The following is a 23868-nucleotide window of genomic DNA, read 5'->3' as shown; positions in this document are numbered from 1 at the left end:
TTGGCTATAGGCTTACTGCAAATTGCCTTGTATCCCAGGTCTCTCCAGGACTTTTATAATGAAGAGATGTTGAATTTTGTCAAAGGCCTTTTCTGAATCTAATGAGATAATCATGTGGATTTTATCTTTCAGTCTATTTATGTAGTGGATCATGTTTATTAATTTATGCATGTTGAACCATTCTTGCATCTCTGGAACAAAGCCAACTTGATCATGGTGGGCAGTTTGTATGTTTGTTTGTTTGTTTATGTGTTCTTGGATTTGGTTTGAAAGTATTTTATTCAGAATTTTTGCATTTACATTTGTAGGACATATTGGTCTATAATTTTATTGTTGGATCTTTGTATGGTTTTGGTATCAGGGTAATTTCGTATCTGAGTGGGCTTATAAGCAGAATTAGGAGAGCCAGGGATCGTTTCGGACGCCGTTAGTCCTAGCATTCTGGAGTCAGAGGCAGGTGGATCTCTGAATTCAAGGCTAGTCTGGTCTAAGAGTGAGCTCCAGGACAGTCAGGCCTACACAGAGAAACTTTGTCTCAAAAAAAGGAAGAAGAATTAGGAAAGGTACCTTCTATTTTGTAAAATTATTTAAGGACTGTTGATAATAATTCTTTGAAGGTTTGGTAGAATTCTGCACTAAATCTATCTGGCCTTGGCTTTTTGTTTGTGAAACTTTAATTGATGTTTTCTATTTCATTGGGGGTAATGGAGATGTTTAAATTGCTTATTTGATCTTTTTAAAATTGATTTTATTGAGCTCTACATTTTTCTCTGCTCCTCTCCCTGACTCTCCCCTCCTCTTCAACCCTTGCTTATTTGATCTTAATTTAATCTTGACTCACGACAGTCACTGATTAAGTTTTCCAGTTTGGTGAATATAGATTTTTAAAGTATATTTTCTTGATTCTCAGAATTTACTCAGTGTCTGTAGTAATGTCCCCCTTTCATTTCTAACTTATTAATTTGCATATTCTGTGTTTTAGTTAATTTTGGTAAAGGTCTGTCAATCTTGTTGATTTTCTCAAAGAACCAACTATTTGTTTCATTGATTCTTTATATTGCTTTTCTGTTTGTTTCTATTTCATTGATTAAAGCCCTGACTTTGATTATTTATTGATATCTATTCTTTTGGGGTGTTATTTCTTCTTGCTGTTCTATATCTTTCAGGTGTGTCACTAAGTTACTAATATGAGATCTCTCCAATTTTTGATGTAGAAATTTAGTGCTATGAATTCATAGAACTACATTCATTGTGTCATATAGGTTGGGTATGTTGTATTTTCATTTAATTCTAAAAAGTTTTTAATTTCCCTATTGATTTCTATCTTGACTAATTTTTCACTCAGTAATAAGTTTAGTTTCTGTAAGTTTGTATACTTTGTTTCTGTTGTTGTTGCTATCCAGCTCTCATACGTGGTGATCAGATCAGGTGGTATTATCTCAATTTTCTTACATCTATTTAGATTTACTTTGTGTGCCAGGATGTGGTCAATTTTGGAGAAAGTTCCAAGAGCAGCTAAGAAAAAGGTATATTCTTTTGTGATTGGGCAGAAATATCTGAATATATTTGCTAGACCTATTTGACTTATGATGTTATTGAGCTCTAGCATTTGTTTAGTTTTTGCCTAAATGACATGTCTATTGGTGAGAGTGAGTCACTGAAGTCATCCACTATCACTGTGTGAGGGTCAATATGTGGTTTCAGCTGTAGTAGTGTTTGTTTTATGAACTTGGGTGCCCTTGTGTTTGGTACATAAATGTTTAGAATTACAATATCCTATTGGTAGACTTTTCCTTTGATGAGTATGTAGTATTGATAAGTATGTAGTATCATTTCCAATATTTTCTGATTAGTTTTTGTTTGAAGCCTATTTTGTCAGATATTAAAATGGCTACAGTTGCTTGCTTCTTGGGCCTATTTGCTTGGGATGCCTTTTTCCATCTTTTTATCCTGAGGTAATGTCTATCCTTGATGATGAGGTATATTTTCTGAATACAGCAGAAAGATCCTTTTTTTCTAATCCAATATGTTACTCTGTGTCATTTTATTGGGGGAATTGAGACCATTGATACTGAGAGTTCTCAGTGAACAGTTTTTATTCATTTCTATTATTTTGTTTTCCCCCTTTCTTTTGGATTACGGTTCTGGGTATATTTATTCCTTGTGTCCTCTTGAGTGTAGTTAACCTCTTCAAACTGAAGGTTTCCTTCTACTTCTTTCTGTAGAGCTGGATTGGTAGATTAAAAACTGTTAAAATTTGGTTTTATTGTGAAATTCTTTTCTTTCTCTATCAATTGTGATTGACATTTTTTCAGGGAATAGTGGTATGGACTGACATCTGTGGTTTCTTCTAGTTTGTAGAATGCCTGTACAAACATTCTGGTTGTCAGAGTCTCCACTAAGAAGTAAGATGCTATCTAATGGGCCTGCCTTTACATGTTACCTTGGTCTTTTTTCTTTGAAGCTACATTTAGTGTTTTGATAATTATGTATTGTGGAGAATCTCTTTTCTGGTCCTGTCATTTTGGTGTTCTGTATACTTCTTTTACCTTAATAGGTAACTCCTTCTCTAGACTAGTGAAATTTTCTGTGATACTGTTAAAAATACTTTCAATGCCTTTGAACTGGATTTCTTCTCCTTCCTCTATCCTTATTATTCATAAATTTTTGTTATTTCATAGTGTCCCAGATTTCCTGGATGCCTTGTGCCTAGATTGTTTTTTAAGTTTAACCTTTTTTTGACAGAGCAATATCCATTTCTTTTACCTTGATTTCAATATCTTGGATTCTTTCTTCTATGTCTTGTAGTCTGTTGGCAAGGCTTACCTCTGAGCTTTTTGTTTGACATTCTACAATTTTCATTTCTAGTTTTATTTCAGTTTGGGTTTTCTTTAATGATTCTATTTCTCTGTTTTATTTCATTTAACTGTGTTTTCACAGACTTCATTAAAGGATTTATTCACATTCCCTTTGAGGTCCTTGAATATATTTATAATTGCTATCTTGAAGTCCTTGTCTTGTTCTTTAGCAATATTGCATTCTTGGGTGTACCGTGGTGGGGTTAAAGACTTTTGGAGAAGGCATATTGTCTTAGCTGTTCATGTTTGTGTTTTTGCATCTGGAATTATCATGTTTAAGGTGTTTCTTGATGCCTATATCTGGTCTTGTTGGGTGGATGTTCTATTTTTTGGTTATTGTTGCTATCTCTTGATCCAAGAAAAATATAGTGGCTACACTGTGTAATCCTTGGTAGAGAGTGTTTCTGCGACAGGCCAGTGGATGACAGAAAGGAATGAGGATGGGCTAGAAAAGAAGGCTGAGAGAGCTGGTAGGCAAGAGCTAAGATGGGTCCTTGAATTTACTTCTAATTATGTACATGTGTGTCTGTGTATATTTGGACATGTTCCTGTGAGTGCAGTAATTTTGTGTATGTGTGTTTGTGTCTATATATGGGTGTTGTAATAGGAGCGGTGGGGCCGCCTGCTAGCTTATGCCCTGAAATAACAACACACAAATTGTATTCTTTTAAACACTGCTTGGCCCATTATATCTAGCCTCTTCTTGGCTAACTCTCACACCTGGACTAGCCCATTTCTAATAAAGTGTGTAGCACGGAGGTGCGCTTACCAGGAAGATTCTAGCCTACGTCCATCCTGGGCCGGAGCTTGATCGGGTCTGCCTCAGAGAGCAGAGCTATCACGTCTGCCCGGGAGAGGGGAGCATGGCGTCTCTGCGCTCACTTCCTCTTCCTCCCAGCATTCTGTTCTGGTTACTCCACCCACCTATGTTCTAACCAATAAAATGGGCCAAGGCAGTTTCTTTATTTTTTAACCAATGACCTTCCTCCATCAATATGGGCATGTTCTTGGTGTGTGTTGGGGGGTATATTCCCAGTGTAGGTGCCCTCACAGGCCAGAGGATAACTGTTATAGGAGTTATAGACAGTTAAGAGCTGACTGAAGTAAATGCTAGTTACAGAACCAAGGTTTCCTGCAAGAGCAGTATGCACTCTTAACCACTGAGCCATCTATCCCTCAAGTTCTGCACTAAACTTTTGAATGTTGAAGTCTTTAAAAACAACTTTAATTTAAACTAAATTTGTCTTAATTACTGTTCTATCTCTGTGAAGAGATGCCATAACCAAGGCATTATAGAAAGCATTTAATTGTGGGTTTGCTTACAGTTTCAGAGGATGAGTCCATGACTGTCATGGTGGGGAGCATGGCAATGGACAAGCAGACATGGTGGTAAAAGTAGTAGCTGAGAGCTTATTATCTGATCCACAAACTGGACAGAAAGACAGAGAGACGGGGCCTGGTGTGGGCTTTTGAAATCTTAAAGCCCGCCCCTGTGACAAACCTCCAACAAACCACATTCCTAATCCTTCCCAAAACAATTCTACCAACTGAAACCAAGTGTTCAAACTTGTCAGCTTATAGAAGGCAATTTCATTCAAACCATCACATTCCACTCTCTGGACCCCATAAACTTACAGCCATATCATAATACAAAATCCATTCAGTCCACTTCCAGAGCCCCCAAAGTATTTAACAGTCTTAAGACTATTTAAAAGTGCAAAGTCCTTTCTGAGACTCAACACACTCTCTTATAAAATCAAATTATCCCCTTATAAAATCGAAAAGCAAATTATATACTTATAACATATGATGGCACAAAATATATATTATCATTCCAAAAGAAAAGAAAGGGGGCATCGGGAGGAAATACTGAACCAAAGAAGACTGAAAACTAGAAGGACAAATTTCAAATCTTGTAGTTCTATGTTGAATGTCAAAAGGATTAAATGGCTCTTTGGATTTCAGCTTTGTTGAAAATACATTTCTCTCATGGGCTTATTCTGCTCCTAGTTTGTAATTCTCCTCAACAGACACCCATGGCTCTGGCATCTTCAATATCTTGGAGTCTCCAACCCAAGTCTAGCTTCACTTTCACAGTTTCATGGGATGGCCTCTTGGGCATCTACCCAGAGACTCCTCTGCCACCACACTTTGCCTCGGTAGCTTTCCTTAGCCTTGGAGGAATATTTTACATCCCCTCTACTCCTATATCCTTCTTGACTCTAAAACCAGCACCGAACCATGAGACTGATGCTGCCAAGTTATCTGCTTGTTTGGGATAAAACTTGGCCCCTTCCTTGAATTACACTGGCATAAGAGTTGATCTGTTGATGCTTCTCTTTGTTAAATAAACTTCCTTTTGCTTAGAAGAAGATTCCTTAGGCATTTCCTTTTCTTAAATTGGAAGCTTAGCTAGGTGATGTCTTACCCTGAGGGCACCACTCCCTTTATTCCATTTCTTCTCATCTCTTTCAGCAGAAACCAGGGTTCTAACATTAAATTTCCTAGTGTTCTTTTTCTCTTCAAATGGCACAGTTTGTATTTCTCTTCACCCTATTTGCTCTTTTTCATTGTAGATCTGCATAAGAGTAATCACTAATAACCAGATGACACAGTGAATATTAGAATGTCTTGAAATGTCCTTTGCCAGTGATATTAGTCCAAATCTCTTCAGTTTAGCCTCCAACATTTTTTTTTGACAAGGGCAGGAAAAAGAGTGATGTTTTTTACCAAAAGTCACAAGAATGGTCTCTAGCCTAGCTGCTAATATTGTTCTCTCTTGAAACGTCTTAAGCTGGAAGTTTTACATTGCTCTCCCCACTACTGTCTTCCAAGTTCTTATTAAGAAAGCTGTAAATCCCTATTTATAGCATTCAACCATTTTCCTAAGTCCCAAAGTCCATATTCTTTCAACAACTCACATGATCAGGTCTGTCACAGCAATACATCACTCCCTGGTACCAACTTCTGTCTTAGTTACTGTTCTATTGCTATGAAGAGAACCCATGTCCAAGGCTACACTTACAAAAGAAAACATTTAATTGGTGGCTTGCTTACAATTTGAGGGCGAGTTCATGACCACTGTGGTGGGGAACATGGCAGTGAGCAGTCATGGTGCTAGAAGCAGTAGCAGAAAGCTTATATCTGATCCACAAGCAGGAGGTCAGGACAGGGGTGGGGGAGAGCAGTGACGGGAGAGAGAGAAGGAGGGATTGAGGGAGGAAGAGATGGAGGGCAGGTGTGTATCTTGTCCTGATGTGGGCTTTTAAACCTCAAATTCCATCCCTAGTAACATACTCCTCCAACAAGGCCACACCTCCTAATTCTTCCCCAAACAGGCCTGCCAACTTGGAACCAAGCATTCAAACATATAACCTAAGGGGACCATTCTTCAAATCAGCAAAGATAGTATTTAGAGCCATCACTTACAGAGCTATAAAATGTCTTATGAAATCTATGCCATAAGGTATTAGGATATGCTACATGTGATTTCCCACTGAAACTCAAATTCTTTTGTTTGTATATATGTGTGTACATGTTCAAGTATGTACATACAGGTACATGTACATTTGTGGGTATATGCATGTGAAGGTCAGAGGGACAACCTTGCCTGTCATTCTCCAGTGTCTCACTAAACTGGAACTCACCAATTAGGCTAGGCTGGCTGGCCAACAAGTCCCAGGGATGACTTGTTTTCACCTCCCAGGGCTAAGGCCATGTGTGCCCCTTCAACCAGCTTTTATAATGTGTGATTTCTTGGTACCAAGCTCTCATTCTCATGCTTGTAAGGATCTTTAACTAAACCACTTGAGCTATCTCTCTCACCCTCAAATTCTTTTCGAACACACACCTCTTTTTCTTTTTTTATGGACTGCTCTTATAACAGTGGTTCTAGCTTTTGATATAATAATCACCCAAGAAGGAATTAAAAGGCAAAGCCCAAGGATTCTAAATTTGGATGATGCCCATGAAGATCATCTTAACAGGTGCAATAAATGATTCTGGTCAATGTGTTGTAAAGAACATACTAAATAAAAGCACCACCCTAGAGCATACTGCCTCCCTGTTCTGGAGACAAGCCCCTTAAATGGTACTTGAAGGTAGCACTAGACTTCAATTCTGGTCTTTCTTATTGCCCATGGTAGATTATATTGTCTTTGCTTCCTATATAAATATGCTGTTTGTTTTCTTCTCACTGAACCTTATAGGACAGACAAGGAACTGTTTTTATATTATATGAACCTCTGAAGAGATACAAGTTGGGCATGTTGTAAGTACGAAGTATGTCTATGATATGTAATAAGCTAAAAAATGTCTATAACATCTACAAGATTGGTACTTCTCTTGAATTTTAATAAGCATGCTGATTTATCATGTTTTATTTCGATCTTCCAGCACAAAGTGTCAGGCTCCTAAATATAGTTATTCCAATTATCAGGTAGGAGTCTATGCTTAACATAAACTCATACACATACAAGGCTCAAATATTATTGATAGGGACCAGCTCAGATGGCCCAATTGTGAAGAGCTAGATATCACTCTGGGACAGTTAGAAAAGTTCTCTGGTGACCTGGGCAGATGCTCTTCCAAAGTAGGGCTGGCGCCAGTTTGGTTCAGATGCAGTCTTCTCAGGGAATGTGTATGCTGAGCAGAGTGCTGATGATAGTCATTCACCCCTATTGTTGCTTTTACATCCATGGATGTGCTATTTCTTCCCCTTTGGAGCTAGAATGTGGCTACAGTTTAACCTACTCCTGTGATACCAGAAATGAGACCTCTATCTGTAACATCTACACAAACATGTGTTCATTTAATCTGTCCAGGTATTTACATGAAAAGAATAACAGGGAGTAAGAAAGGAGCTCCCTTCTACTTCCCAGTGATATCCTATCCCTCAGCTCCCTCCTTGCTCTGAGCTCCTAGCCTAGATGTCTACACTCTTCAGATGTGCCATTGTGATGCTAGGGCAGTAGCAAGACCAAAGCAAAAGGTAACAAAAGCAACTGGGATTAGGAGAACAAAGCAGCCAACTGGATTTAGTGTTGGCGATCTAATAAAAAATTAAGTATTTTCCAGGAGTCGAATTAGAGGGGAAAGATGTAAGCTCCAAGTACATTTTTAAGCTCAGGAACTCAAGTGAAAGCATGTGTTCATTACAAGAACTAGAAATCAAAATACAGATATGTGGACTCTAACTGCCCACCAGTTGGCATAAAAGATGAACTACTAAGGACAAGCTGCCTTAGGGCTGCAACTACATAAACCGTCATGCACATGGAATGAGGTGGAGGAGCCAGGCAGGGGAGCCAAATCCAGATCTAGGACTCGGGTGAATAGAGCAGGTTATCTGCAGCAACAAACTCGCACCACTAGCAAACTTTCAACTGCAAAGAGTAGACAGACAGCCTGAAAGTCATGAAGAGGGAAGCTGACCATAGGATCTTTAAAAAAATTACACTTCGGGAAATGCATATCAGTAGGGAGCTCGCATGAAGAAAGCTTGTCAGCAAGTAGCGGGGCCCAGTGACAGGAGCAGGATCTGTGTCCCAAAACTGACAGAGTGTCATAGGGAAGTATTAATAGGGCCTAGGCAAAGCTCTGGCAAATGGAACACAGGAAGATTTATGCAGGTGGGTCCCTAGGCTACAAGTACCAGGCAAGAGGAAAACCACTACAGAATTTAAGAGCTATATGGGACTTTCATGAATAAGCACCCAGTCATCAAGCTGACATATCAGCAAGGTAGATTTGATACTGAGGCCCACAGAAAAAAAAATAATCATACTGGAAGCCAAGTGGAACTACCCACCTGTCCCTACACCTTCACTCGCATCCCAGCTTCAGCAGCAGAAATGGTCCTATCAGCGTACTTCCTAGGAAGTCATTGCTACTCACATTCTACAGAAAAGGCACCACTGAAATGGACTTAGGTTCTACTGCCTTTCCTACTATGCTGTATGCCCTCCTTTCCTCATCCCTTACTGCAATCATGAACTAGAGAAGGCTAGGGCCTCCCAAGGGCTAGAATTAAAGGTGTGCAGCACCACTAGCAGCGTATTCATTTTCTTAGTCAGTGATACTAACGGTTGTCCATCGAAGGGGTGGGCTTGTCCTTGGATTTGGGGAATGTAACTCAAAAAGCTCAGACTCACTGATTTAGTCCAAGTCATTCATTGTAGAAAAATGAAATGAAGACTCAGAGTTAAGTAGCTTCCACAAAGTTAGCCAGTGGCAAGACAAAAAAAAAAAGCACCAAACAAAAAACAAATGAACAAAAACTGAACTCCATTTTTAGGAACCAGGAAGCTTTGTAGAAGTCATCAGTTTTGTCTTCATTCTTGCAGCTGACTTAAGGGGCATCTCCCTTCTCTTTAATGTTATCTCCCTTAAGAAGTGATGTTTATTCAAAATTAATCCACTCATGCTAGACATCTTGCCTTTAATCCAGTACATGGCAGGCAGATCTTTGTGAGTTCTAGTTCATCCAGAACTGCATAATGTGACCTTATCTAAAATAATAATAACACCAACCCAATACTTAACATTTTTTGCTTTTCCCTTTGATAAGGTTTTAACAAAAATAGAAAGTTTTCTGGATTTTTTTCATGTTAATAATCTACTCATTTGACATGTTCTCTGGATACAGTATAATTGGTAGAGAGTAACAGTAGCTGTTCACGAATGGAGACGTGTCTTTGAGCACGAGTTACTCTTAAGTAGCAGAAAATACTTGTTCACATAAAATTGAAAATGAAACTCAGACAAGCCTCTGGAAACCAGAGATGCAAATGTCTCCACAGATAAGAAAATCGTTGGACACGAATGACACTCAGCAAGGATGCTTTTCAGAATCAGCACTGCTGTCCTAGTTTAGGAGTGCCTTTTCCTAGAAACGACTGAGCCTACTGCTATATTCTGCTAAGTTGATTAATAAAAAATATTTATTACACAAATCCTTTCTGTTGACAAGTTAAAATGGAGTCTCATCTTTCATATCTCCCTGAAGATTGCCACCTTGTGAGATTGAAAATACTCATTAAATTCCATCAGCAGCGTACAGATGAGAGGGCGATTGTTTGTAAGCATGTGAGGAGAATCGCTGGTAAACTCATTTGTTTGGATATCATTAACAGAACAATCGGTGTGGATCTCCAGGGGGTCCTCATGACCTTTGCTCGCAATCTCTTCATCATCCATCAAGAAATATCAGCACCTAATATGCAAGGCGAGACCAATTTTAAGGTGAGGTGTTAATTAACTAACGATCCTGGTTAATTTCTATACAAGGGCTGAAAATACCTCATGCTGTATTGTAAACAAGTGCTAAACCATCTTTTTTTTCTTCTTGTAAGCAGTACACATTTTATAGTGAGCAGGGTCAACTTTGTAAGGTTCCCATTGAACCCGTTAGTTAAATTTAATAGTTTGAAACTTTTTCTTTGAAATATAGTAGACTTGATTTAACTCCCTGCCATTTTGAGAGCCAGGCTCATAAGACAACACAGCTCTCTGATGTTGGAGGTGAAGCTGAGACGTCACAATGGAACCAAAATCAAGACTGTAACTAATTTGTGATGTACCTATCTGTACTTCACATAATACATGTCTAGCTGAAGTGATTCCTGGGGAGCCTAGTTTATAGAGCCAGGTAAGTACTCAGACCCAAGAAGAACAGTGTTTGTTAAAGAGAAGCAGAAGAAAAATTCAAGCACCTGCGTGAGCCATCCACCCACTCCATTTCTCCAAAGTGAGGTGGACCTTCACCACTAACGTTTTTAAACCTCCATATGGTCTCTAAAGATCCAAAGTCTCTTCCGAGTTCTAGGATGCAGGAGACAACTCCTGAAAAGAGCTGATGGTGTGGTCCTGATAAGCAAGTTTCTAATCTGACTCCCAGACTAGGCCTTAGCAGTACTTGAGTACTGCTAAGATCACATAATTCTAAGGATTCAAATGGAAATGTCATTTTTCTATTAAAGAGAAAAACTCAAGCTTCATATAAAAGATTAATCTCTTTTTTAAAACTCAAGCTAGGGTTTAACCCCTTTAATAACAATGTTTCACTCTTCAAAGTGTTTTAAGACCTAACAGACTGACCATTGGTTTTCGCACATCATGACTGAGAAGATTTTAAAAATAAACTAATAAAATAATGATAATTTTACTTTATCTGAAATGAACAAGTTAAACTAAACTGGAGCTTCTCAGCATTTTGTGCTGCAGTCATATAGTCCAAGGACAGCCCCACCCCTTCTAGCTGCTGATCACTAGTATCCTTTTTTTTTTTTTAAAGAAACCAAGTAATAGTCAAAGTCAACTTGAACTTTAGAGTCAGTAATTTTTGAAAAGTAATTTGTGTTTCATTACTAGAGTCCATGCTAGATTCTTGGTTCTTCCTAAGAACAGATTCCTGGGCTCTACCCAAATTAACAAAATCAGAATCTTTGGTTTGGAGTAGTGAGGCCCAAGAATGTGTCTCTCCACAAAGGCTCGCCGCTGCATCACTATTTGCAGTTACCAAGGGATCTGCAATGGTTTGGATACAGTTTGAGTGTGGTTCCTGTGCTGGAAGCTTGGTCTCCAGTTTCCCAGTGATATGATATGAGAGGTGGTGGAACTTTAAGAGATGAAGCTAGTGGGCAATTCATTGACTAAATCTCATTTGGAAGAGACTGAAATAATTCTCATAGAATACTATTTAGTTCTTGCAAGAAAACAAGATTGGCCTCTTCTCACTTTCTGGCCTTCCTGACTCACCACACCACGAGATTTCTTCCTGTTGAGTAGAGTGCCATCTGCTATGCGGTGATGTAGCTAAGGGGTCAGAGGCTGTATTGATAGTAATACCCAATCTTGGACTGCCAGCCTCCAAAGCTGTGAGCTAAGGAGACTACATATATAAGTATGTATAATAGGAGGAAATGGGAATAACAAAAATAAACTCATACTGTATAACCAGTTGATTTCTAAAAAGGCAGTAAAACAATTCAGTGGAAGAAAAAATAAAAATAATCTTTTTAATATAAAGTGTTGAAACAAAAAACCTACAAGTAATAAGGTTGGACTTCTCCAAGGTACCCTTTCCAAAAGTACATAAGATGGATCAACAGCCAAAATATAAGAGTTAAAACTATCAAATGCATAGGAGGAAATACAAGTATAAGACTTCATGACTTTGGATTAGCCATAATTTATTAGCTGTGATGCCTAAAGCAAAAGTGATCAAAGTAAAAACAAATTATTTGGATTTTATCAAATAAAACATAGAATATGTTAAAACATTTGCAAAGTATATATTTGAGAAGCCTATAGTACCCAGGGTTTATAAAAATACCTTTATAACACAATAATAGAAATGCAAATAATCCGGTTAAAATGCAAGCAAACAATTTGAATAGATATGTCTTCAAAGTAGATATACAAATGGCCAATGTCTGAATAAATGTTAAACATCGTTAAGTCACTAATGAAATGCAAACCAAGACCATACCTAGTTAAAATGGCTACAATCAAAAAGAAAGGAGATAACACACATTTGCAAAGATTTGGGGAAAATGGGAAATGGAACCTTCACATATTATTGTAAAAGAGTTTGGTAACTCCTTAATAAATTAAATATAAAATTAACATATGACCCAATAATTCTAGTCTTAGATATAAACACCAAATTATCAAAAATATGTATTTGTACATTAAGATTCACTGAAGCATGATTCATAATAACTAAAAAGAATAAATAACCCAACTGTATGTCAGTGAGAAAATAGTAAATTCCATTATAGTTTATAAATAATATTCATATAATGGAATACTGTGGAATATTGTTCAGCCATAAAAGGAGTGATCTGTTGACAGAACATATACCACAACATGGATGAATGTTGAAGATGTTGTGCTAAGTGAAAGAAACCAATCACAGAAAGGTAAGTCCTGTATGAAGTGAGCATAGACAGGAGGTGGGTCAGTGGTTGTCAGAGCTGGGGAAAGGGAAGAAAGAGAGACAAGTGCTAATGGGTACAAGGTTCCAATATGGGATAATAAAGACGCTATGAAATTACACATATTTGCCTACTGAATTCTATACTATAAAGAAATGTCTCATAAAATATGTAAACAATTCCTTAATACACATAAAGGAAAACAGGGAGGTGTCAGTTTTATTCCCAGAAAACAATAAAAATAATCTTTCAACTTACTAGCCTGCTTTTTAAAGTGTCTTAGACTGTTATTTTTTAAATTTTTTCTGACCTATCATGGATTAATGTTTTTATCTGGTATACCAAGTTGACTAGAAGAATGAAATAAAAAGAAAACTGAAGATGTGCAAAATAAAATCTCATTTTTTCACTGTTAGATTTAATGGATATAAAAATTCTAGGATATAAAATTTTGAGTTCTATCTCTTCTTTGTTTCTTTTGTTTTGTTTTTCAAGACAGGGTTTTTTTCTGTGTTGCCCTGGATGTCCTGGAACTCACTCTGCAGACGAAGATGGCCTCTAGCTCATAGAGATCCACCTGCCTCTGCTTCCCAAGTGCTAGGATTAAAGGCACGTGCCACCACCGCCTGGCTTCTAGCTCATTCTTTTAAATTCACACAATCAAGTCTAATAACCAGTAATGTGTGGATGGATGCCAGTGAGTGGAATACATTTTGAGTAGAATTGATCTAAACCACACTGAAGGGATAAAAACTTGAGGAGTGGATATTATAAGAAATCTTTAATAATTTTTTTGCTGTTATTCACAGACTACCATTGATGATATTGAAACCATTTTAGGAGTAACAGAAGAAAATAAAATGAGATTTGAAGGAGAAAAACAGTCCAAAGACAAGGAAGATAGCCTGTATGAGCCTGTTGAGATACACTCATCACCATGACTGGATGCCTGTCTAGAGAAAGAAAGAAGGAACAGTATTTCCTTTGATATTGCTATAAAGGTGGAGAAGTTAGTTTCTTTTATTTGCCAAGAGGGAAGTCAGAAAAGATTGTAATGTAATAGTCTTTAAAATCTTATTATGTGATGTCATTTATTCATTAAACAAACCTACTGGTGTTTCCACTTGTGAGTGCTAAGTAAACCCTTCCTCCTCCCAAAGTAACCAAACAGCGGCCTCAGAAAAGAAAAGGAGAAGGAAGCCTTTCACTCACTCCTAAGAAAGCCTTTCACTCACTCCTACACCTACTTCTCCATGATGTCAGTACTGTGACACTCCTATTCTTTCAGGAGTCGCTTAGTTTCTGTATTTAAAACAATGAATAAATCCTAGCTATCACTACTTGTCAAGACATAAGTGTTTTCTACCCCGCTCCCCAAAAAATTAAATCAGTTTTCAAATGATTCTTTATCATGCACTGTTTACATTGTACCAAGTACTTACTTGTTCTCGATTTCAGAGTAAGAAAAGCCGACATGAAGTTAACTACGGCATCGGAATGTGTCTAGGTGGCAGTATCTGCTCTTGGTTTAAAATGGTGTAACTAGAGCCCCTAGCTTGACTGAAAATCCCTCTTGCAAGCTTTCTGCATGACACAACATTAGGATTTTTACAAGCTGAATTCAAGTGTACCTTTTACAGGGCAAATGGCTGAAGTTCATCAGTGCTGCCATGAACACTCAGCATTTGCTTCATAATTGTCTAAAAACATTTCTACATCTTCCAGCTTTCCCGAAGGGTAAAATAGGCAAGGTGCAATACCAAAGTCACATACAGTTTTAAAGAACAATCTTGACATCTATAAAAACATATAGACTTGGGAAAGGAGAGGTATGTTTCACCCGTGGAATTACAATCATTTTAAACATGTGCTTCAGCCACAGGCTAAGAGTTTCTGCAATAAAATTAACATTTCTCCATGTGTCTGCCTTTGTTTAGCCATCATAGGAAATATATTAATTAGCCAGGTTTCTTGTCTGTGCTAGGTACAGTGATGACCTCTTTTTCTTGCCAGATCTCTCTAATCCATACGAGGGGCCTATTGTCCAGACACTTGACGGATAGGAAGTGCTACATGCCCATTAGAGTCGCTCTTATATTGAAGCCAGAGCAACATAAGGTCCAGGAGACTCATTAGTTCACTGGCACAATCAAGTCCTGAGAGTAAATGAAACCCTCTGTCTCCTTATGGCTCTCATCTGCTCTGGACTTTAAAAGAAAACTGTCTCCGTTTTGTTCAGCACAGCAGTGGATCGTTCACATGGTCAAAGCCCTCCTCACAAAACCATTAAAGCCACAGGGAAGTTCCGAGTGTGGACTGTGATTAGCACTCCTGAGCCTGGAGCTGCTGGCAACAGCAAAGGAGCTCACTCTCCCGTACCTTTTTTTTTTTTTTTTTTTTAAGCAACATGATTGGTTTTTCAAACAATGCCACTTGCCTCCTTTGCATACATCATTATTTTGCAACACAAAACACTTGATTCCAAATTCAGGCTTTCTCTCCAGATTCAGAACCATACTAAAGCAATAGACTGTTCTCTGCCCAAATACCTACAGCTTCTAAATGAAAGGCAAAATATCCATAGACTAAAACAATCACGTCAAGTAATTAAGTGGAAGAAGCCAGAGGACCAGATTAAATTATGAAATGTTTTAATTACAGAAAATTTGCAAAGAGGGATGGATAGTCCATTATCTTTCAGGACATATATGTTACAAAGATATTGTGTAGCTAGCAGACTAAATTCAGTTTGAAAACATACTTATGAATGTACAATGTCTTAAGCATCCCAAATAGTCAAATAAAATGAATTGTTGAATTTTTACTGACCTCTATTAGTAAAAGGAAGTTTGGAATATGATGTGTCATTTTCTACTGAACAGTAGAGCTAATTCTGTAGATGAGACCTACTGTCTATGATGAGCTGCAGTGGAAAAGTGCTTGGGAGAGCATTACTGGTGCGTGTCTTTAATATACTGCTCATTTCATGTGAACTCTAAGAAACCAATAGGTCATACAACCATGCTGTCCACTGACCACTAGCCACTTACACTCGCCATTTACTGGACATTTAGTAGGGCTAGGTACCGGCTGGACCAGAAGCTCTGTAATTCTATTGCATCTTCCCAGCGAACCCATGCAGGTCGTTATTACTACCATCCTCATCTTACATAAGGAAAAAAAATCAATATTTAATAAGAGTACTTCACCCCATGCTTTAGATTAAATGAAAATAAATTTGAGATTTGCTCCTTTTGACTTTAACATTCTGCATAAAGTAGAAAGTTTAATTTCACTTGCTCCATGTCATATAACACATTTGCTTTCTTCTATAACAAGTTGTAGTGTATGGCTTAAAATATAGGAAAACAAGTTAATTTAAACATCTCTTGATAATAAAAATCAACATGCTAAGGCAGTCCTGGGGGAGGTTGGAACAAGAGCATCTGGAGTATATATGAACAAGATATATTCTATCCATGTATAAAATTTTCAAGTGATAAATACACATTTTAAATTAAAGTATTTGCTTACTTTGAGATAGGATCTCACTATGTTGCCCTGGCTGGCCTAGAACTCACTATGTAGACTAGGCTGGCCTCAAACTCACAAAGATCTATCTCTCTGTCTCCCAACTTCTGGGATTAAAGGCATGCACCACCATGACCAACAAATTTTATTTTATTGGTTTTTTGAGACAGGGTTTTCTGTTCAGTAGCCCTAACTGTCCTGCAACTAGCTCTGTAGACCAGGCTAGCCTTGGACTCACTGAGATCCACCTGCCTCTGCCTCCCAAGTGCTGGGATTAAAGGTGTGTGCCACCACCACCAGGTCAGATTTTATTTTTAAATAAAATCACTTTATTCTAATCAACTCACAAATAAAAATATCATAGAGTTACATTAAGGAAACCACTCAAGCACTTGCCCAGTTCCCTCCAGTCTCAATGAATTTCTGAAGCAATGGAGCTTTGACTGGAACTTTGTAGTAGTTTGAGTAAGAATGGCCCTCATAGGCGCATAGATATGAATGCTTGGTCACTGTGGAGTGGCACTATTTGAAAGGATTAGGAGGTATGGCCTTGTTGGAGGAAGTGTATCATTGAGGATGAGCTTTGAGGTTTTGAAAGCCCTTATAAGGCCAGAGTGTCTCCCTCCCTCCCCTCCTCTCCTCTACCCACCTCTCCCTCCCTCTCTGCCTGTGGCTGAGGATATAGTACAACTACTGCTCCAACATCTGCCTGTTTGCTGCCATGCTTCCTGTCATGCTGATAATGGACTAAACCTCTGAAAGTATAAGCAAGCCCCAATTAAATGTTTTCTTTATGAGTTGCCAAGGTCATGGTGTCTCTTCACAGCAATAGAACACTGACCAAGACAACTATCCATTGCATTTCATCCTCCCAACTTCACAGCTCTCCCCTTTTTAAAAGTAGTAGTTTGTCTTTGTGATGACTATTCTAATATACTTTTAATTTTCTTTTCCTATACTTACAATAAATATATAACAAAAAATCTGCCTGTGAGTTGGCATCATCACAAGACATCACAGTTATGTGATCAAATAATTAGGGGGAAAAGAAAATAGTGTCAGTAGAATTCCCCTGAGGTGTGAGATCTGTGAGACTTTGGTAGGGAAATAAACCAGGAAGGTGCTGGAGTTTGGAAATAGGGAAGTCACATTGTGTAATTTTGAGAAACAAGTGTGAGATCAAAAAGTGGGACTTCTGACAAGATAGAGAATAGCTAGAGAAGGGGGTTGTTTCATTTGTAACAGCCTAAGAACTCTAAACATCCTGTTTTCAAGTGTGAAAATACACTTTCTATCATGAGTAATTTATTAGTAACCATCTGATAGTTTTAACAATTAATAATCATTTGTATTCATCTGGCACCTTTCTTCTAAAGAGCTCAAAGCACTCTGCATTTGTTATCTCATTAATTCCCCCACATTGTCCCTGTGGGGAAAGTAATAAGTATCTTAACATTTAAATGTTTATCTTTCAAATTTTCTCAAGCATACATTAATTATATTTTCAAAACTATAAATGTTCATTAGTTTTATTTTACTGTTCCTCTAGCTTTAATGTGCAGAGCTCATTTGTTCAATTCCTCAAATGCACTAATCATAGTCTTATTTGGAAAACTATAAGGCAAGATCAGATCACATGAGGATGGAAGCTAGGAAGGGAGGAAGCATTTGCTTTTGCTATTTTTCTTTCCAAGTTCTAACCAGGCTAGACCCTGCTTAGATTCCAAGATCAGACAAGACTTGTATTTTCAGGATGGTATGGCCATAGCCTGCCTTTGCTTTTCACACTAGAAAATGTTTGACTCAATCCACTGCAAGTGCAAATGGAGTGGGATATGGATCCTTTCTCTTTTGTTATATGGTTTCCGTGTGCCCCCAAAGGTCTGTGTGCTCATAGCTTAGTCTCCAGGTGTAACAAAACTGAGAGCTGGGAGATCAGGATCTGATGAAAGACAGTTAGGACATAGGGCATCACCAATGGAAGAAGTTAATGTAGTTCTCCAAGGATGGACTTAATGTTTCACAAGAGCCAGGTGTAAAACAAGGCTACCCACACATGCTCAACTTTTGCAGACAGCTCTTTGTTTCCCTGTCCCATTCTGTCATACAACCAAAGGGCTCCTAGTCAGATGCTGACACTATGTTATTTGGAGTTTCTAGCCATCAGATAAAAAATGAGTAAGTATTTCATTGTTATAAAGAATTGATCCTCAGGTATTTTGTTATAGTAACACAGAACGGACCGAGACAGCATTCCTTTTACAGTCTAGGCCACAGATTAGTCAGCACTGTATGGAAAAGCCTGAGCTAGTAAACTGAGCTATTATTTATATCACTGTTTGAAACCTGATGTATTCTCTTGGAGCTATTGGAGCTATATCCCAAAGAAACACAGACTAAAGGGCCAGGGACTTTTTGCTCCAGCCCTCTGACTCTTTAAGTCTGGTCATATCTTCCACAGTTTTCTATCTAAATAAATGGCACATGGTAATACCTGCTCCTTAGGAAAGTCACAGAGATTAAATAGCCAATGTTGGGAGAGTATTTCAAAGATGAAACATTCTACATAAATGTTTAAGCATTATTATTAGCTTGCTACTTCAAATGGAAGCTCTAACTTTGAAATGTGATTATACACTTTCCAAGAAAAAAAACTTCATAACTACATATATAGGTTTATTTTTCACTCTAACAATCTAACTCATGGTTGTGAAACTTTATTGCACTTGATGGAAGGCCTTGGCTTTTATTAGTTTTAAACTGCTGGTTTCTGGGGTATTTATGTAAATGAGGGAAATACACCAAAACAGTAAATAACAAGCATGTCCCTGCTGTTTAAAAATCTGTTGTTAAAACCAACCTAAATATAGCACGGGAAAATATAGCTTTGATACAAATGCATAAAGTAGACTTGGGAGGTTTTGTTTTAATTTTTTGATGTGTTTGTATGTGTGGGAAGGCACCTTTGTGTTGCATGCATGTGCACATGTGTGCATACAAATGTAAATGCCAGAGAACAACCCTGAGTACTGTTGCTCTGGTTCTTTCTTTCTTTTTAAGGTAGATTCTCTCACCGGCCTAGAATTCCCCAGGTAGGGTAGGCTAGCTAGATGGCCAGTAAGCAGAGGTAACCATCTGTCTCAGCCTCCCCAGCACAGGGATTACAAGTGTTCACCACCATGACTGGCTTTAAAAACAACAACTATGATAAGAACAAAACAAACAAACAAAAACCCAAAACAAAAAAACATGGGCTCTGGGTCTTCATGCTTTCAAGTTAAGTACTTTGTTGACTAAGCCATCTTCCCAACCCTTGGTTTTATATTTTGGTTTTGGATAACTGATTTTCTCCAAAGCATTCTTTGCCACTTTATAACATTCTGCTTCATGTCTACAATTAGCATTGTGTGCACACACAACACAGTTGTGTGTGTGTATGTGTGTGTGCCACCATACATACATAGAAAGAAAGAGGAGAAGGGAAGGAGAAAGGGATGAGAGAAACAACAAGAACTGCAACAGCAGTAAAAAAAAAACCAGAATGATGTAAATGTTCAGCAAGCTTTTTATGGGTTATTTTCCATAAAAAGACCTCCATGTAACCATTAGAAATCATAGTTACTATGCCTACCACATATTGTAGTCATTCTACTTGTAGGTATTTATCAAAGAGAAAACTCTTGCTCATAGAAGTACTTATAATAAAAGTCTATAGGAACTTCCAAATAAAAACTGGAAACAACCCATTGTTCATGAACTGCCAAACAGGTGAAAAAATACTGAATGATATGGAACAATTGGATACTGTTCAGCAACGAAAAAGAGTGAAGTACTGATAAACTCAATTACATAAAAGAGTCTCTAGTTATACAGAATGAAGAATTTCAGGCAGAAAAAGTATATATTTATTTAGCATTCTAGGAATGATAAACTGTAGAAAATGTTTGCCTGGTTGAACTAGGTGAGAGGAAGCAGGAGGGTGATAAAAGGGCAAACAGAAAAATTCTGGGGATGGTAGACTATTCACTGTGTTGAAATGCAAGTAGTTTTTGAACGCAAGAACACATGGAAACATCACACTATATACTTTAAATATTGTTAAAGATAAACAAAACCACATACTGGTTAAGGTGGGTAAGCATCTATTTAATCAGGATTGGACTAGCTATAGCTATAAGGGGTAAGAGTCCAGTGTGAACTGAAATCAGCTTTGACTTATAAAGAGGTAACTGGGCATTATGGGGAGAAAATAGGGAACAGAGAGCTGCTTCGTAGAATTAAGACAGGTAAAAAATAACAAAAAGAAGGAGGGGGCTGCTTTACGTGAAACTCACTTATGAATGTAGGCTCCGCCCCTCCACAGAGTAAAAAGTAAATTCTTTTAGCAAACTTGAGTTTTCCCCAGCAGGCACTTTAAAGAGGGGTAGTATTACCTAGGGAGGGCTTCTTAAACACATTCCACCATTGACACCTTTTCACCCATGGAATTTTACACAGCTCTGGGCATACAGTTATATAAAACAGGCATGCCAATAAAACATTTACTGATAACAAATCATAAATTTATATGCATATAATTTTTTAATTTATTAAAGATGAGATGGATATGCTTGCATATTTTTACATAAAAAATTGAATCAGGGCCGGGCAGTGGTGGCGCACACCTTTAATCCCAGCACTCGGGAGGCAGAGACAGGCAGAACTCTGGGAGTTCGAGGCCAGCCTGGTCTACAAGAGCTAGTTCCGGGACAGGCACCAAAGCTACAGAGAAACCCTGTCTCGAAAAAAACAAAAAACAAAACAAAAAAAAAACAAACAAAAAAAATTGAATCAGCTTAACATTTGGTACTACAAAACATACATCTTCAATAATTTTCAGAGTAGACAAATACCTTTACATCAGTACTGAGAATGTTACTTTGCATAAATATGCAGTACAGAATGGCATAAGTATGTTTAGGACCAGTTCAGAAATTGTTGGAAATTCTGTCCTAATGCCAAGCAAAAATTTACTGATGATTTTTTTATGCAACTTAAGTCACACCAGGTAGTGGTGGCACACACCTTTAATTCCAACACTCGGGAAGCAGAGGATCTCTGTGAATTCAAGGCCAGCCTGGTCTACAAGAGCTAGTTCCAGGACAGGCTCCAAAGACACCCTGTCTCAAAAAAAAAAAAAAAAAAAGAAAGAAAGAAAGAAAGAAAGAAAGAAAGAAAGAAAGAAAGAAACTTAAGTCAGCAACTCAAACTTTTTTTTAATTTCAAACAGTATTTTTAAAAATCAAATACTCTAATACAATTAAATATAGAGATTAATTTGATACTTATGTTTTGATAGATAATAACAAAAATATTAAAAGTTTTTTTTCTGTAATTAAACTCTTATATTTCAGTAAGACCAGTAAATTTTGCATGCAAAGTAAAAATACTACATATAATAATCTTGCTGAGCTGAGATACTCTAGGCTACATTAACTGGCAACAGCATGGCTTGACAGTGTCTTGTGCTCAGAATCAAAGTGGAGTAAAGATGTGAGATGCAATGGGCAAGAACTGCCAGAAGCCAAGGTCATCCCATGCAGATTCAGAATTAATGTTTAGGATTTGCTACCACTACATTTAGTAATGCAACTCTAGTGAGGTCGCAACTCAAAGATTAAGAAACTGGGATCCATGGGATGAAGTCTGAGGCTTACAAATCATGTTGGTGTTTGAGACAACATGGGCCTAAGTGAGAAAAGGCACAGGGATGCCTGGCAGGAGTTCAAGAAGGGACTGTTTGTCAACGTGTTTAGGGTTTGAAAGTCAATATCTCACAACACTGTTTTGTTGTAATGGGGAGAATATGTTTGAAGAAATTGTCACTATTAATAATCTCTGTCTTCCTCCGCCCTTCTCTCTCTCTCTCTCTCTCTCTCTCTCTCGTTTAGCTCTATAGTTCAGGATTTCAAAGTCACAATCGTCTTACCTCTCCTGGGATTACGCATGCACCAGTTTAAGGACACATTTTAGAACAGCATGAGACTGCCAATACAAGAAGCTAGGAGGTGGCACAGCGGCTAAGGGGCCTTGCTGAACTTCCAGAGAACCTGAGTTTGGTTCCCAGCACTCACTTCAGACAGCCCACAAGTATCTGTACCTCTAAATCCAGAGGATTCAATGCCCTCTTCTAGCCTGTGTGACAACCTACATGCAGACACACATACACATAACTGATTTTTAATCTAAAGAAAATTGTAACAAATTATGGCTTCAAAATATGTACATAGTATGTACAATGTACACACACTGAGATGATAAGAACAACTACTAAGTGATTACTTAATGATGTGATTTTTTTCTGTTCCATATTGAACTTGTGTGACATTAATTGGAAAAATGAAACAATCTAATTTGCACAGAAATATGTATGAGTATATATATTGTACTACCCCAAGTGATAATGAGCTATGGGTGGCAAACTGAGAATGCTATCAGCATCACCCAAGCAGCTAAGGATGCCACCAGAGAGTAGTGGCATGTTCCTTAGCACTCTGGACACTGTTTTCATTCTAAGTTTACCATCTTTATTTACTTCTATTTTTGTGCCATACCTACCCAAGCAAATAGAGACTGCACTAATGAACAAATGACCACACTCACTTCCAAGTATTTCAAAGCATACAATAATGTTGGTGTGGTATCTGCTGTGAAACAATCCTTTTCTACACTATGAATATGTATTACTCTCATTGGTTAATAAAAGACTGACAGGTTGGTAGCTGGGCAGGAAGTTACGTTGGAAAGTCAAACTGAGAATGATGAAGAAAAGGAGGGCGAAGTTAAGAGAGCCGCCAGTTGGCCTCCCGGGAAGCCAGACATACTACAGGACAAGTAAAGCCACAAGCCACGTGGCAATACATAGATTAATAGAAATAGGTTAATTTAACTGTAAGAGTTAGCTAGTAACAAACCTGAGCTATTGGCTGAGCATTTATGATTCATAATCAGCCTCTGAGTCAGTTATTTGGAACTGGGCAGTCAGGATAGGAAACATCCATTTACAGATATTCACAGACATTGTACATAGTATGGCATATATATGGCATCTGCTTTAGATTTAAATGTCTTAGTATGTTTTAGGTTCCATTTGTTTTTATTAGTGGACAATAACTTCTCTCTGATTATCAGTTTCCTAGTCCATAAAATAGGAAATGTAACTGATATTGGTTTTCTTCCAGCTCTAGAATTTTATGACACTATGCTCCCATCATCAAAATATCAGAAAGGCAAAATTATGCCTGTCACAGAAGAAGGGTTTTCTTCTTCTAGCTTGTTCTTTCATTTATTAGAAACAATGGATAAAAATATTTTAAGACAATTTTTATAACTGTATGCCTTCTTAATTTTCTCCATCTATTATTACCCAAAGGGCTGTGATTCTCAAAGGGTTAAATTTTTGTATTGGTTTTGAAATTACAATGCAAACACTTTTCTGATGGAAGCTCCCTCTCCCTCTCCCTCTCCCTCTCCCTCTCCCTCTCCCTCTCCCTCTCCCTCTC

At 37.8% G+C, this 23868-nt stretch overlaps 1 protein-coding gene across 1 annotated transcript in view; it reads left to right on the top strand.

The window, feature by feature from the left end:
* Iqch (IQ motif containing H) overlaps window positions 1-13955 on the top strand; it is a 125157-nt gene extending 111202 nt beyond the window's left edge. Inside the window, exons 14-16 of the mRNA XM_050151778.1 lie at window positions 7067-7128; window positions 9992-10100; window positions 13606-13955. Coding sequence (XP_050007735.1) covers window positions 7067-7128; window positions 9992-10100; window positions 13606-13737 — 303 coding nt within the window. The 3' untranslated portion in view covers window positions 13738-13955. The remainder of the gene's footprint in view (window positions 1-7066; window positions 7129-9991; window positions 10101-13605) is intronic.
* Window positions 13956-23868: the final 9913 nt, after the last annotated feature.

This window comes from Alexandromys fortis, unplaced genomic scaffold (assembly GCF_014885135.2).
Source record: "Alexandromys fortis isolate MF-2015 unplaced genomic scaffold, M_Fortis_MF-2015_v1.1 scaffold_70, whole genome shotgun sequence".
Lineage (NCBI taxonomy): Eukaryota > Metazoa > Chordata > Mammalia > Rodentia > Cricetidae > Alexandromys > Alexandromys fortis.
This window is presented reverse-complemented; position numbering and strand designations above follow the sequence as displayed.